The sequence below is a fragment of the Nerophis lumbriciformis genome, linkage group LG16 (genome assembly GCF_033978685.3).
Source record: "Nerophis lumbriciformis linkage group LG16, RoL_Nlum_v2.1, whole genome shotgun sequence".
In the NCBI taxonomy this organism is placed as follows: Eukaryota; Metazoa; Chordata; class Actinopteri; order Syngnathiformes; family Syngnathidae; genus Nerophis; species Nerophis lumbriciformis.
The window spans coordinates 26347650-26363591 of record NC_084563.2 but is presented as its reverse complement, the minus strand read 5'-3'; the positions used below and the strand labels follow the sequence as shown (position 1 = coordinate 26363591).

At 37.6% G+C, this 15942-nt stretch overlaps 1 protein-coding gene across 1 annotated transcript in view; it reads left to right on the top strand.

Moving 5' to 3' along the window:
• Positions 1 to 632: 632 nt before the first annotated feature.
• Positions 633 to 15942, top strand: part of qdpra (quinoid dihydropteridine reductase a) — a 29158-nt gene continuing 13848 nt past the window's right edge. Inside the window, exons 1-4 of the mRNA XM_061976894.1 lie at positions 633 to 794; positions 946 to 1038; positions 7793 to 7889; positions 10266 to 10406. Coding sequence (XP_061832878.1) covers positions 711 to 794; positions 946 to 1038; positions 7793 to 7889; positions 10266 to 10406 — 415 coding nt within the window. The 5' untranslated portion in view covers positions 633 to 710. The remainder of the gene's footprint in view (positions 795 to 945; positions 1039 to 7792; positions 7890 to 10265; positions 10407 to 15942) is intronic.

Here is a 15942-nt window from a genome sequence, read left to right as displayed (position 1 = left end):
CGGCGATGTACGAGCTGCGCACCGACGGGCCGCCTACCATGTTGTTGTTGACGTAGGGCATCTCCAGGCGTTTGCCCAGCTCATAGAGCCATCCTTGGGGAAGAGACTGGAGGACAACAGGGTGACAAGAACTATATCATCCAGACTACAGATACATTGTATTATTATGTTTATCTTACCTAGAAATAAATATATTGGGAATAAGCGGTAGAAAATGGATGGATGGAATTTAAAAAAAAAACTGAATACATTTTTCCTATATTTTGCTAAAAACATCAAAATTAATTGTATTTTTATTTGTATTTTTTCTGACTTTTTCCAGCCATAGAATTATACATTAAAATAAACATATTTGAAATAATTAATTTTAAATGATCATAGTATGTGGATTGATTAATAAATAAATACAAAATAAAAACAATAAAAATGAAAAAAATGCACCTTGGCTCGAAAAAGGTTGAAACACATTGTTTTATAGTATTTAAAAGCCTAGAGATAATCATAATGTTGCATCATTTTATTTTCCGTTTTGTGTGTGCATACAGTTGTCAAACATGCGATTGAAAGTAATTTTATTCCGCGTGTTTTTGAACGCACCACAAAACCAGCTCCACCCACCTGTTGCTGTGCTGGGGGAAACGCCTCCTCACTACCGCCTTCACTCTCTGCTCAGCAGCGGTTGTCAGTCCTGCCTCGGCTCGCCCCACAAGATGTCTGCGAACAAGGTGGTAGTTTACGGCGGAAGAGGAGCGCTGGGCTCCAAGTGTGTCCAGCATTTCAAGTCCAAAGGATGGGTGAGTGTAAACACGTGTTAGCAGCGAGCTAACAGGCTAGCTGGCCAGTTAGCTTCTATTTGAATGTGTTCTTCTGACCTACTACTACCTCCATGAATGACTTTGGATTCCAAATGTTGAATTAAAGTATGTTTTATTTTGAACCCACCAGTGGGTCGCCAGCATTGACTTGGCTGCCAATGAGGAAGCGAACGAGAACGTGATTGTCAAGTTGACAGACTCCTTCTGTGAGCAGGCCGGTCAGGTGAGTAGTGACAGAAACGCTAATAAAAGCTACTAACAGTAATAATCAGTTGTTGATTGAAAAACATGGCGCTAATACCTTTTTTTCCCCAAAAAAACACGGTTGACATTGTGTACTTATGACTAGGGATGATGTTTGATAAGAAATGATCGAGTTCGAGCCCATTGGCGTTGTTAAGCCTGTTTTAGGGGGGCTAAAGCCCCCCTAAAATATTCTTAAGCCCCCCTAAATAATTTGGGGACAATTTTTTTATTTTTATTTTATTTTTTTTACAAATACATGCCGACATATTCATTATAAAGTGGCCCGAATATGAGTTTAAATAAATAATTATATAACCTGTCATTATTCACCCAGTTTCCCCTCACTTCATAGCGTAAGGTAGAGAGCCCCTTTAGTGCGTTGGTATCCAATCCATTCCACTTGTTCATATAGAAAATGCCCACATCACTCAAAATCCAGTCCGCATTTTCTTTGCGACCTTGCTTCCTTTACAATGAGTGAAGCTGCACGAAACCTTGTGTCTGCAATTGTAAATAATTTAGTTTTTAAGTTTTGTGTTTCTGGTAGAGTCTATATAAAGTAATATACATTAGCCTATTGTTAAAACAATGAAAAAAACATCATTAAATATATTTGTTTTATTGTATTGTATTTTCAGAGGGAGGAAAAACCAAGACATTTAATACAAAATGTAAAATTAATAAATACATAAAAAGAAAAAGAAAAAAAATTGTTAAAAGCCATCGTCCCGGGGAGCATTTCATTTCGTCCCGTGCATTTTTTTTTACCGTCCCTGGGACTGCGTTAATCTCAAGCCCTGGAAGTTACATTTTATTATTTACATTATTTGTTTCAGCATTGCACTTTGAAGATGGTCCCTCAGCTCTTTGACAGCTTTGGCTCTTTTTCAGATCAGCAGACGGACTCTAAGTCTTTCTTATTTACAGTATACATAAACCTTTCTCATTTCTATTCAGACTTCCATATATATTTAATTTCCTTAACGGCTTGCCATAATATATATATACAAATATATTATATTTAAGCCAAATGATCCCGATCCAGATATTACTTTAATTCAAGTAATTAAGTAATATTTCCAGGGCTTTAATTTACAACCATTTTAGTCACATACGTGCCCAAAATGTAATCTGTGCAACTTCAAAATATTTGGGAACAAACAATTATTGTATTGTGAGCTAAAGTGGTGGCATTAGCCTCTATGTTGTGAATGAATAACATAGAGGCTAATGCCACCACTTTCATTGTGTTTCAGTGTATCTTGAAGGATCATGCAAGTAATTGTTTCTTGTTGATGCTGTAAACAAAATATCACTGTGCAAAGCCATGTTTGTTGTTGTACTGAACACAGATTGAAAATAAACCCACTGAAATAATAATAATAACAATGAATTATTTATAAGTCTTTGTTAGCCGTTTGTGAAGTGTTGTGCTCGTGCGCTACATTCGCTCGCATCCTGTGCATCTCCTGGGGGCTAAGCCCCCCCTGTCCTTAAAAGCTAGTGACGCCCCTGTTCGAGCCTATTATCGAATCCTCTTATCGAACCGATTCTCTTATCGAGTCCAGATAGGTTGTTGTATATGGAAAAAAACACAATATTTGGTTTAACAAATCACTTCACATTCTCTACTGCTCGCTACTATAGTATTACCATATCTCAGTTATTGTGCAGAAATGTGGGTAAATAACTACAAATGTGCGCTACATTCGTTAACCGTATTACAAAAAAGATCAATTAGACTGATACATAATGTTGGATATAGAGAACATACAAACACTTTATTTATTGAGTCAAAAATATTTAAAGTTCGATGATTTGGTAAAATTGCAAACAGCTAAAATGATGTGGAATTAAATGATGGAATGGATTAAGTAAAGAAGTTAAACATTGTACTGATATGATCAAGTTGTTCAAATGAATAGTGCTTACAAAGTACAAAGAAGAGGATTTATGAGAAAACTTTCAACCTTATTGAAAATAAGATATTCTTCATCTCAGTATATTAATAATGACTGAATTAATTAATTACATATTACAAAACTGTTGTATATACAGGGGTGTAACAGTACGTGTATTTGTATTGAACTGTTTCGGTTCGGTTCGGAGGTGTACCGAACGAGTTTCCACACGGACATATTAATTAGCGTACCGCACGTTGTGTAAACAATGCACACCGAGGCACAACACACGGCATGCGAGCAACGACCGGGCGAGGACATCATGCAAAAGCCAGAGCTGGAAGATCCTCCTGCCTCGTTAAGATCTCCCGTTTGGGAACACCTCGGTGCGATACAACAATGGAGGGCGGAGGTTTGCCGACATTGTTCAGCAGCAGCAGTTATGCTTCTGACAACACGTCAAACATGCTAACCCATTTGAAGCGTCACCACCGCATTCAAGCAGCCTCTCCTCGGCGAGTCAGGCAGGGCTAAAGCAGTAACAAATGTTTTTATAGCAGCAGATTTAAGACAATATTGCATTAGAAACTAGATTTTGACCCACTTCTATGGTGGAAGAACAATGAGCCCATATATCCTCTTACTGCCAAGTTAGCCAGGCTGGGGGGGGGAAGAAAAGTTAATCTGAGGCTGAGTTGACTTGAAACTGTTTAATGTTGCCCTTTTTATATGTAGAAGAAACGTTTTGTCATTTTATTTAATCTGAGCAACAACTTGAGGCAGTTTAATGTTGATTTACGTGGACCTCGACAACTTATTGGGGTGTTACCATTTAGTGGTCAGTTATGCGGAATATATACTTTACTGTGCAATCTACTACTAAAAGTCTCAATCAATCAATCAAAAAAAGCTCTTTATATGTAGAAAGGTTTTGCTAAGAAACCATTCTGAGCCTTATCTTATTTAGTTTTTATTTTATATATGTTGACCACATTAACCCTAGCAATGGACCCTGTGTGTATATGTATGTTATGCCAGTGTGTACAAATTTGGTAAATAAATATCTAAAAAATGTATATTTTGTTGTTTTCTTACTGTACCGAAAATGAACCGAACCGTGACCTCTAAACCGAGGTACGTACCGAACCGAAATTTTTGTGTACCGTTACACCCCTAGTATATACTAATTCACAGATATTTTATTATAAAAAGGTCAGTAAATGATGTATATATTTTTCGGATCATGTTCTGTTAGTTTTGGACTTCCCTAGTTATTTTGTGCACTTCGGGTGTTTGTTTTAGTCACCATGGTTACTTGTGATTTTCACCTGCCTTGTACGCGCACCTGTTGCTCATCAGGGACTCTATGTAAGCCTGCCTTTTCCGGTCACTCGTCGTGGCTTCATTGTTTGCATTTGCAACAGTTTCGTTGGCATTCTGGTTTTCCAGCTCATGATTCCTGTGCTAAGTTACCTTAGCTTCTAGTATTCCTGTGCTGAGTAAATTTTTGCTTTAGCTTCTCGTGCGAACGGCACACTTTCCTTTTGTTTCGTTCCTGTCTGTTGTAATGTGTATGATTTATGAGAAATAAATCATCTCCTACCTGCACGCTTTCGTCTGGAGCCGTCAGTTTTGCGTCCGGGGAACGAACCGCAGCACGCTGCACCCCACCGTGACAAATGACTGAGCTATGTGACGTCATTTCTTGTGATGTCTCACGGGGCATTTCTTGTCGGGACGGGATTCGTTCCCAGGGATTTCGAATAAAGAACCAACTCTTTTTCTTTACTATAGTGGTCTCGATAACGGGTACCGGTTCTCAAAAAGGGATTCGAGTCCAAGGACTCGGTTCTTTTCTTATCGAACAACCGGGAAAACCGGGTTCGAGCATCATCCCTACTTATGACCTATTTAGCTTTGGTGGTGCGTTCAAGTGTAACTCAGAGCGCTCGAAACTATTTACCCACTGCACCTGTTGCGTTCAAGTCACATGCGGAAAAGTCACGTGCTTGCCTTCAGCAAAAAGCTCTATTTATTGTCAATTGTGCGGTGGCCATGTTGACCATCCATACATTCATTTTCTACCGCTTGTCCTCCTGGTACCCTAGCACCTCCAAAACCTTCAAATCTAGACTCCAAACATCCCAGAACAAGCTAGTCAGGTTACTTTTAGACCTCCATCCCAGATCACACCTCACTTCTACCCACTTCTCCAAAGTGGGCTGGCTCAGGGTGGAGGACAGAGTAAAACAACTTGCACTGAGCCTAGTCTATAAAATCCGCTACACCTCCCTGATACCAAAGTACTTGTCCAAACTACTTCCTTAACGTAAATGACCGCCATAACCACAACACCAGGGGGAGCTCCACTAACCACGTTAAACCCAGATTCCGATTTAACAAAGGTCTTAACTCATTCTCCTTCTATGCCACATCAATATGGAATGCACTCCCAACAGACGGAAAAGAAAGTGCATCTCTATCCTCCTTCAAAACCGCACGAAAACAACACCATTAATTAATGCTGAAAGGTACATACAGGTTTTGGAACAACATATGCTGCCATCTAGCCCTGCGATGAGGTGGCGACTTGTCCAGGGTGTACCCCGCCTTCCGCCCGATTGTAGCTGAGATAGCCTCCAGCGCCCCCCGCCACCCTGAAGGGAATAAGCGGTAGGAAATGGATGGATGGATGGATGGATGCTGCCATCTAAGCGCCGTCTTTTTCATGGACGCCACTGCTTATTTCAGCAAGACAATGCCAAGCAACATTCAGCACGTGTTACAACAGCGTGGCTTCGTAAAAAAAAGAGTGCGGGTCCTTTCCTGGCCCACCTGCAGTCCAGACCTGTCTCCCATCAAAAATGTGTGGCGCATTATGAAGCGTAAAATACGACAGCGGAGACTGTTGAACGACTGAAGCTCTACATAAAACAAGAATGGGAAAGAATTCCACTTTCAAAGCTTCAACAGTTAGTTTCCTCAGTTCCAAAACGTTTACTGAGTGTTGTTAAAAGGAAATGCCATGTAACACAGTGGTGAACATGCCCTTTCCCAACTACTTTGGCACGTGTTGCAGCCATGAAATTCTAAGTTAATTATTATTTGCAAAAAAAAAATAAAGTTTATGAGTTTGAACATCAAATATCTTGTTTTTGTAGTGCATTCAATTGAATATGGGTTGAAAAGGATTTGCAAATAATTTTATTCCGTTTATATTTACATCTTACACAATTTCCCAACTCATATGGAAACGGGGTTTGTAAATACAATTGGATATGGTTTAATGCACGGGTGTCAAACTCATTTTTTATCCCAGGGGCCGCATGGAGGAAAATCTATTATAATGCGGACCGGACTAGTAAACCCATGGCATAATATCTTAAAAATAAAGAAAACTTCAAAATTGTTTTCTTTGAGCAAAAATTGAACAAGCATATTCGGAAAATGTACACATGACAAAAAATCCTCTTGGCAAAACACTTCAAGTTAGTGGAAAACTGAGGAAAAAAATGGTGCCTTTTCCAAAACACCAGGAACTTAGAATATGTCTCAGTGTTCTTACAAAGCCATTTAACTTTAAGCACTTACTGTTCAGCATTATTATGTAGGCAGTACATTAAAGACGTGTTTGGAAAAGTGTTTCCTCAAACCGCCACATTGGTGACATCCACAACTGCCACAACACATTAATTTACCATCATTCAAATATTACAATTATAATATAATCAAAACAATGATCAAAATGACACCATAGTAGCTGGATTAAAGGTAACATAACTACAAACTTAACCAATGTGAACATGGTAGATTTAATCATAAAATAGAACACACAACACATGTAGAAACACACATTTTTACAATGGAGTTCAGGGTGCACATCGTGCCGTCAACAAACTGCGAGCAATGCATGGACATCTAACTACAAAGATGATGGTCATGTTGACTTGCATTTTACTGTTTCGTTATTTGTATCTGTTGAGTGGATAATTTACAAAAGAAAAAGGTGCGTTGCTACAGCATTAGTCTGTTGCCAGCCACAATCGACGCTGATTGGAGTAGCAGCAGTCAATCCAGAGGGTGCTTAAAGTCAGCAGATACATCACCTTTAAACAGTGTCATGTGTGACGTGGCTTACACTTGAATTGCTATTGCGACATCCAGTGGACACATTTTAGAACAGCAGTTTCTTCCATAGTAAATTGCAGCTCATGTTATACTTAAACTTATTTTGCAGGCCGTGGGCCACATTAAACCTATTCGTGGGCCTGATTAGGCCCCCGGTTCGTACGTTTGACACCACCAGTTTAATGGATACAATGACACATTGACCATATAAAGTCAACTTGTTTTCCCATTTTACTGCTACTTTAACACTCTTCTATTTTTATCTTTTTTTTTTTAAACATACTTGCTGCTCTCCAACAAGAAGATGAACGACAAAATCCACACAGATTATAATTTTCATTCTTTGACTCTTTCTGTTGCAACTCAAAAGTCCCTAAATTAAAAGTCGTGACAATGTGAATATAAATATGACATAAAAACACAACACAAGTAATACTATTTTTGTTATAGGTCCATTGATGCTCTAACATTTTTACTTAGGTCAACACAAGCTGGTTAAGATGCCGTGTGACCGCAGACATCAGCTGATGCAGATTATCCTTTCATAAGTGAAAATAAGGGTCTAATCCTATGTTTATCACTAGAGGACATGACGTGTTTTTCCAGTGCCCTCTAATTGTAATTGCATTTGCTCATCGTTGATAATATTTGCTACTACAACTATGTGATGTACCGATTAACAAGGCTTCTGGCTTCTTGCAGGTCACAACAGACATCGGCCAGCTGCTCGGGGAGCAGAAGGTTGACGCCATTCTGTGTGTGGCGGGTGGATGGGCAGGAGGAAACTGCAGTTCTAAAGGTGAGATGCCCACCTAAGTTTGCTTTAAGATGCAGTATTTCACCTTCCAGAAATAAACAGCGATCAGTGATAGTGATAGTTTTTGTTTTCCTGATATTTTGATTTACCGATATATTGTATTTATGATAAAATACGCTTGAACATTCGACATCCAAACACAATTTGCTTTGCGAATAGTTTGACTTTATTTTGCGTCCGAAGGTAATAATGGAAATTGTCTGTTCCAGGGTAAAACATGCCATCATTAAAGTTTTATTAACTGTACAGGCAATGTCAGAGTCATTAAAAAGCATTACAAGTCATTAAATGGAATTTACGAACATTAAGGCTTTAATGGCATTAAATGCAATGTTCAGAGGCTTTTAACACATTTTATACAAGTGGGCTTGAAAATGTGATGTAGTGAACACAATGCATTGTGGTTCTTGCGGGCCTCTGAATAGTTTTTTTTATACAGTTGAAAGAGAGACTTTGTGCCAAAGTTTTGTTCTTTTCTTTAACAAGTTCAAAACATGGCGCAAATGTGCCGCATCATTAACTGTCACAATCAATGTCATGATCAATTCAGGAAAAAAAAGATTTGGTGAGATTTGTCTCATTCAAGCGTGAAAGCCAAGCAAAGGAACTCGAATAGTCTAGATAGCAGCTGTGAGATGATCAAACGTGCCTTTTAATGCTATCACCTGGCACATGTTGGTGTGATCACTGCATTTTCACACTGGTAAGTTTAAATAAAAGCATACACTAGTCTGTTTCACACATAGCATTAAGTAGGCTGTTAGCATTAGCCAAGCTAGCTGCAGGCTACAAACATCCATCCATCCATCTTCATCCGCTTATCCGAGGTCGGGTCGCGGGGGCAGCAGCCTAAGCAGGGAAGCCCATACTTTCCTCTCCCCAGCCGCTTCATTCCCAGGCCAGCTGGGAGACATAGTCTTCCCAACGTGTCCTGGGTCTTCCCCGTGGCCTCCTACCGGTCGGAGGTGCCCTAAACACCTCCCTAGGGAGGCGTTCGGGTGGCATCCTGACCAGATGCCCGAACCACCTCATCTGGCTCCATTCCATCTCATCTGGCTCCTCTCCATGTGGTGGAGCAGCGGCTTTACTTTGAGCTCCTCCCGGATGACATACCTTCTAACCCTATCTCTAAGGGAGAGCCCCGCCACCCGGCGGAGGAAACTCTTGTCCTTTCGGTCATAACCCAAAGCTCATGACCATAAGTGAGAATGGGAATGTAGATCGACCAGTAAATTGAGAGCTTTGTCTTCCGGCTCAGCTCCTTCTTCACCACAACGGATCGATACAGCGTCCGCATTACTGAAGACGCCGCACCGATCCGCCTGCAGAAGTACAGTAATTAGAAGTTGTTTACTTTTATATTTGACTTACACTGACCCCCTCAAAAAATAATTGGGCTACATAAATATTAGGGCTGCGAATCTTTGGGTGTGCCACGATTCGATTCAATATCGATTCTTGTGGTCACGATTCGATTCAAAATAGATTTTTTTCCGATTCAACGCGATTCTCGATTCAAAAACGATATTTTCCCGATTCAAAAGGATTCTCTATTCATTCAATACATTTCAGCAGGATCTACCCCAGTCTACTGACATGCAAGCAGAGTAGTAAATTTTTGTAAAAAGCTTTTATAATTGTAAAGGACAATTTTTTATCAACTGATTGCAATAATGTAAATTTGTTTTAACTATTAAATGAACCAAAAATATGACTTATTTTATCTTTGTGAAAATATTGGACACAGTGTGTTGTCAAGCTTATGAGATGCGATGCAAGTGTAAGCCACTGTGACACTTATTGTTCTGTTTTTTTTATTTTTTTTATAAATGTCTAATGATAATGTCAATGAGCGATTTTTAATCACTGCTATGTTGAAATTGTAACTAATATTGATACTGTTGTTGATAATATTCATTTTTGTTTCTCTACTTTTGGTTTGTTCTGTGTCGTGTTTGTGTCTCCCCTCAATTGTTCTGTTTATTGCAGTTCTGAGTGTTGCTGGGTCGGGTTTGATTTTGGAATTGTATTGTATTGTTATGGTATTGCTGTGTATTGTTTTGTTGGATTGATTAATTAAAAAAAAAAAAAAAATTGATTTTTAAAAAATGAGAATTGATTCTAAATCGCACATCGTGAGAATCGCGATTCGAATTCGAATCGATTTTTTCCCACACCCCTAATAAATATTGGATTTGTATAACCAAGAAATATATTGACAATGAACGTTTTAGGTGGAAAAAATGAATTGGTTTGTATTTTGTGTGTACAGTCAAGAATATTTAACTGTTTAAATGTTCAAGGTACAAGAGAAGTATAAAGATATCTGAAAAGGTGACGTGTGTTTTTCCCTGTTAGATTTGTACAAAAATGCAGATCTGTTGTGGAAACAAAGCGTGTGGACCTCCACCATCTCCAGCCACCTGGCAGCTCTGCACCTGAAACCAGGCGGTCTGTTGACTTTGGCGGGGGCCAAACCCGCTCTGTCAGGGACCGGAGGTGAGACTTTTGTTTACCCCTGCCTCCGTGTGACCTGTCGTCACGGTAACAGCCATCGATCTATTTAAGGGGCGGGAAAGAGAAAGTCAGTGTTTGTTGTCCAGCTTGTCAATACAGATTATGTGTGCAATAGAAAGCGCTGCAGGCCATCATTGAGAGAATCAAGGCTCTTATCGGAGGCTCACAACAGCGAGGGCAGAAGGGTGTCGATAAAATGGATCCGAGCCACAAACTGAAACGAAGAATTGCGAAAGGATTCTCTGGTAGCGCTTTACGAGCGGGCCTCATAAGCAGAAAGTCGATGCTTTGATGGGCCTGTTTGTCCATCAGATGCTCGTTTGACCTCGCCACGAACCGATCGCCTTTTCTCCCGCACTCACCAAATAAAGCCGAGTAAATATTTAAAAAGTAGCAAAGACTTCATGTGGGGAGACTCCGAAAGTTCAAACGTGCAAAATAAATCAACTGTGAGATTAACTTTGAACTCCACCTTCTAACAGAGGTTTACAGAGAAACTTTATCAACTGTGTTTTGTGCATTAAAGATGCTACATTTAATCTAATGTAGCTCAAACTTTAGTTTTAACTTAACTTTAAAATATGCTAAACTACCTAAACAAAACATCTAGATCTTAGCTTTGTGTTATAAGTAGAGATGTCCGATAATATCGGCCGATAAATGCTTTAAAATGTAATATCGGAAATTATCAGTATCGTTTTAAAAAAAAAAAATTTTTTAAATTTTTTTTTTATTAAATCAACATCAAAAACTCAAGATACACTTACAATTAGTGCACCAACCCAAAAAACCTCCCTCCCCCATTTACACTCATTCACACAAAAGGGTTGTTTCTTTCTGTCGATATTCTGGTTCCTACATTATATATCAATATATATCAATACAGTCTGCAAGGGATACAGTCCGTAAGCACCCATGATTGTGCGTGCTGCTGGTACACTAATAGTACTAACCTTTAACAGTTAATTTTACTAATTTTCATTAATTACTAGTTTCTATGTAACTGTTTTTATATTGTTTTACTTTCTTTTTTATTCAAGAAAATGTTTTTAATTTATTTATTATTATTATATTATTATTATTATTATTATTATTATTTAATTTTTTTAAAGGACCTTATCTTCACCATACCTGGTTGTCCAAATTAGGCATAATAATGTGTTAATTCCACGACTTTATATATCCGTATCAGTTGATATCGGTATCGGTAATTAAAGAGTTGGACAATATCGGAATATCGGATATCGGCAAAAAGCCATTATCGGACATCCCTAGTTATAAGTTTAGTTTAGTTTAGTTGATTATTTCTTCGGTCAGTGGTCAACAAAATAAACAAACAGTTTTACATCCATGAATTCATAAATTGACAATTTTACAAAGCGAAAGGGTATAGGCTGAAGTTGAGCACTTATTTGGCCTAGCCCTATAAACAATCTCAAATACAAGATGTAGTAAAACCAGGAGACATCGGGCTCTGTTTCCTTCACACAACATGAACACTGTTTAAATATATACACAGTAAAGACATAGACGAACAGTTGTGAAATATCCCTGTAGACGTGTTGGTTAAACATTTGTCCCAATAATATACTATATACAAACACTTATACTTCCAGTATTATTTTTGTCCAGAGGTGGGTAGAGTAGCCAGAAATTGTACTCAAGTAAGAGTACTGTTACTTTAGAGATGTATTACTCAAGTAAAAGTAAGGAGTAGTCACCCAAATATTTACTTGAGTAAAAGTAAAAAGTATGTTGTGAAAAAACTACTCACGTACTGAGTAACTGATGAGTAACCTGTTCGTTTTATGATGACGGCAACAAATAATGCACAAAAACATAAAAATAGCAATGAGCAAATTCAGAGCCAGGAATATCTCTTAAGCAACTAAAACAATAATATATATTAAATAATAATACATTAACATAAAAAATAAAAAATTAAGGCAAATTGAGCCACAATAACTTAACAGCACCATAGACTCAGTAAGCAGAGATTACAAAGGAAAATAACAAGTTAGCCTTTACGCAAACCATAAACTGATAGGTGTGGGCTGCATCTGGGACCACACTGTGCACTTCTGATTGGTGTTTCTATGTGTGTGTGTGTGTGTGTGTGTGTGTGTGTGTGTGTGTGTGTGTGTGTGTGTGTGTGTGTGTGTGTGTGTGTGTGTGTGTGTGTGTGTGTGTGTGTGTGTGTGTGTGTCTATGAGGCTGCAGTGTGTTAATAAATGTCCCCACACGATGTACATTTGACAGTGATTCATAGCAGGGAAGCTAACATCAGCCTACGGTGACAGCCAAAATATCTACTAACGTTACTTACCGCCATGTGCTTCCTCAAATTTGATATTGAGTTCATGTAAGCTTAAGCTTGTTGTTTTGCCGCTGAAACTTTATGTGCAGATAATCACGTGACCGCCTGGCTCTGTTTGATTGGTGAAACGCAGTCAAACGTCACCAGTGACTGTATTTGATTGGTGAAACGCAGGCATGCGATAGATCCTACTTTGAAGGTCTGTCTGACAAACCAAAACAAACAAAGCATGCATTAACCGATCGATAAAAATCAGTAGCGAGTAGCGAGCTGAATGTAAATAAATGGAGCGGAGTAAAAGTAGCGTTTCTTCTCTATAAATATACCGTATTTTTCGGAGTATTAAGTCGCACTGGAGTATAAGTCTCACCTGCCAAAAATGCATAATAAAGAAGGAAAAAAACATATATAAATGGCACTGGAGCCCGGCCAAACTATGAAAAAAACTGCGACTTATAGTCCGAAAAATACGGTACTCAAGTAAAAGTATGTTGCATTATAACTACTCTTAGAAGTACAATTTATCCCAAAAGTTACTCAAGTAGATGTAACGGAGTAAATGTGGCGCGTTACTACCCACCTCTGTTTATGTACCACATTTAGTTTTGTAATTAACATTGATCGTAGTATTAACTACTGTGTTGATTCAAGAGCGATATATTTTTCTAGGACATTGGTCTTAAAGTTTTTTTTTTAATGTGTGAATGGAACTGAAACATTTGAAGGAATCATCCAAGCTGTTCCACAGATGAACCCCCCTGACAGAAACACATCGTTCTTAAGTTTGCTTTCTGAAATACAGCTGAACTTCTAAGGTCATTTGGACTCTCCTGTAGACACCGGGGAAGCATGCGTTTATGAGCTTTATACGTCACAATAGCCTGTGATGAGGTGGCGAGTTGTCCAGGGTGTACACCGCCTTCTGCCCGAATGCAGCTGAGATAGGCTCCAGCATCCGCCGCGAACCCAAAAGGGACAAAGCGCTAGAAAATGGATGGGTGGATGGACGTCACAAAAGCAGTGTTGAGGTCAAAAAGATCATGCAGTTTTAATGTTTTTAATTTAATAATTAAATTAATTGATTTATAATTATTACCCCAGATTTCAACACAGTAAATGAGATATGGGAGTATGAAAAAGTTATATACCATGTTAAAAGCATTTTGATTTACAGAGTTTTTAATTTTATATAACATAGCAATAATTTTTGCCATCTTCGTCTTGAGTATATTTATGTGCATTTTAAATTTAATTTGTCATCTATTTAGATTCCCAAACATGTAGTTGATTATCTCCATATACCGTATTTTTCGGACTATAAGTTGCAGTTATGCTCAGGAGCGACTTATGTGTGAAATTATTAACACATTAGCGTAAAATATCAAATAATATTATTTAGCTCATTCACGTAAGAGACTGACGTCTAAGATTTCATGGGATTTAGCGATTGGAAGTGACAGATTGTTTGGTAAACGTATAGCATGTTCTATATGTTATAGTTATTTGAATGACTTACCATAATATGTTACGTTAACATACCAGGCACGTTCTCAGTTGGTTATTTATGCCTCATATAACGTACACTTATTCAGCCTGTTGTTCACTATTCTTTATTTATTTTAAATTGCCTTTGAAATGTCTATTCTTGGTGTTGGGTTTTATCAAATAAATTTCCCCCAAAAAATGCGACTAATACTCCAGTGCGACTTATATATGTTTTTTTCCTTCTTTATTATGCATTTTCGGCCGGTGTGACTTATACTCCGGAGCGACTTATACTCCGAAAAATACTGTAAGCCACCTTATGTGACACTGTATGTTAATTTTCCTATTTCCAAAAATGATATATTTTGTTTTATTTAGGTTGATTGAAAGTTTATTAGCATCAAAACATTGCTTTAGAATGTGGAGTTCACGCTCTACGAACTCTAGGAGCTGGCCAAGGTCTTGCCCAGAACGGTACAGGCTTGTATCATCAGCAAAGAGAATACAGTTAGTTTTTTAAAGACTTTACAGATAAGAGACAAAGAAAATGTGTGTACTATCTGATATCTTGCTAGTAATTGATGTATTTTTGTAGACTATGCTAACACACTTAGTATAATAAATGTTAGCTTTGTTTAACTAAGTTTGCCAATACTATGAGATAGATGCAATATATATGTGTATATACATATATACATATATATCTTTTAGGGCTGTTAATCTTTGGGCACCACTCGATTGGATTCGATCATTTGGGGTAACGATTCGATTTAGAATTGATTCTCGATTTAAAATCTATATTTTTTAATAATATTGGATGCAAGTTCTATGATTAACTACATTCCTCCATAAAATTGATAAACTGCTTTGATCATTTTCTATATTATTTAAAAGAAAACTGGTTTTGTTTAATAAAAATGCTTCCCAAACATTTAATAAAGTCTAATACAAATAAGGCACCAAGAGCAATATCCAGCACTTCTGTTTTGTAAAGTAAATCTGTACAGCAGATATAGATCATCTACATCAACAATATGATTTGCCTGAACAGGAGAGAATTTAAAAAAAATCTAAATTTGTTTTAATCTGTTTAGAATCGTTACAAGTAAGAAATGCGATAATCTGATTTTTTTTTAACACCCCTAATATCTGTGTGTATGTTTAGATAGCTATATAGATAAATAAATCAACTTACGTATTTATTAAGATTAATATATATATATATATATATATATATATATATATATATATACTTATATATATTTCTTCTTTTAAAGTTTTTAGATAAATGTAAAAAATATATTATATAAATAAAGGAATAAAATATATAATTATTGTATGTATTATATATTTTTTTAATGCATACGTAAATTAAAAATACATAATCTTTATGTTAGGGGGTGTAACGGTACGTGTATTTGGATTGAATCGTTTCGGTACGGGGGTTTCGGTTCGGTTCGGTTCGGAGGTGTACCGAACGAGTTTCCACACGAACATTTTAAGTAGCCGCCTAAGCTAAAGTCTTAACAAGCTGCTCCGCTTTCTGCCTCTGTCTCTGTCAGTACTCTACACAGCACCCAGTATTGTGTGTTGAAGCAGCAAAAAAGGACATTATGTTAAATGAAGAGTTTTTGTCTCTGATAGTTGGTATAATAATGTAAGTGCATCATTAAGCCTACATGAACTCCATGGTGTTCAGGGATGAATAGTCTCTCC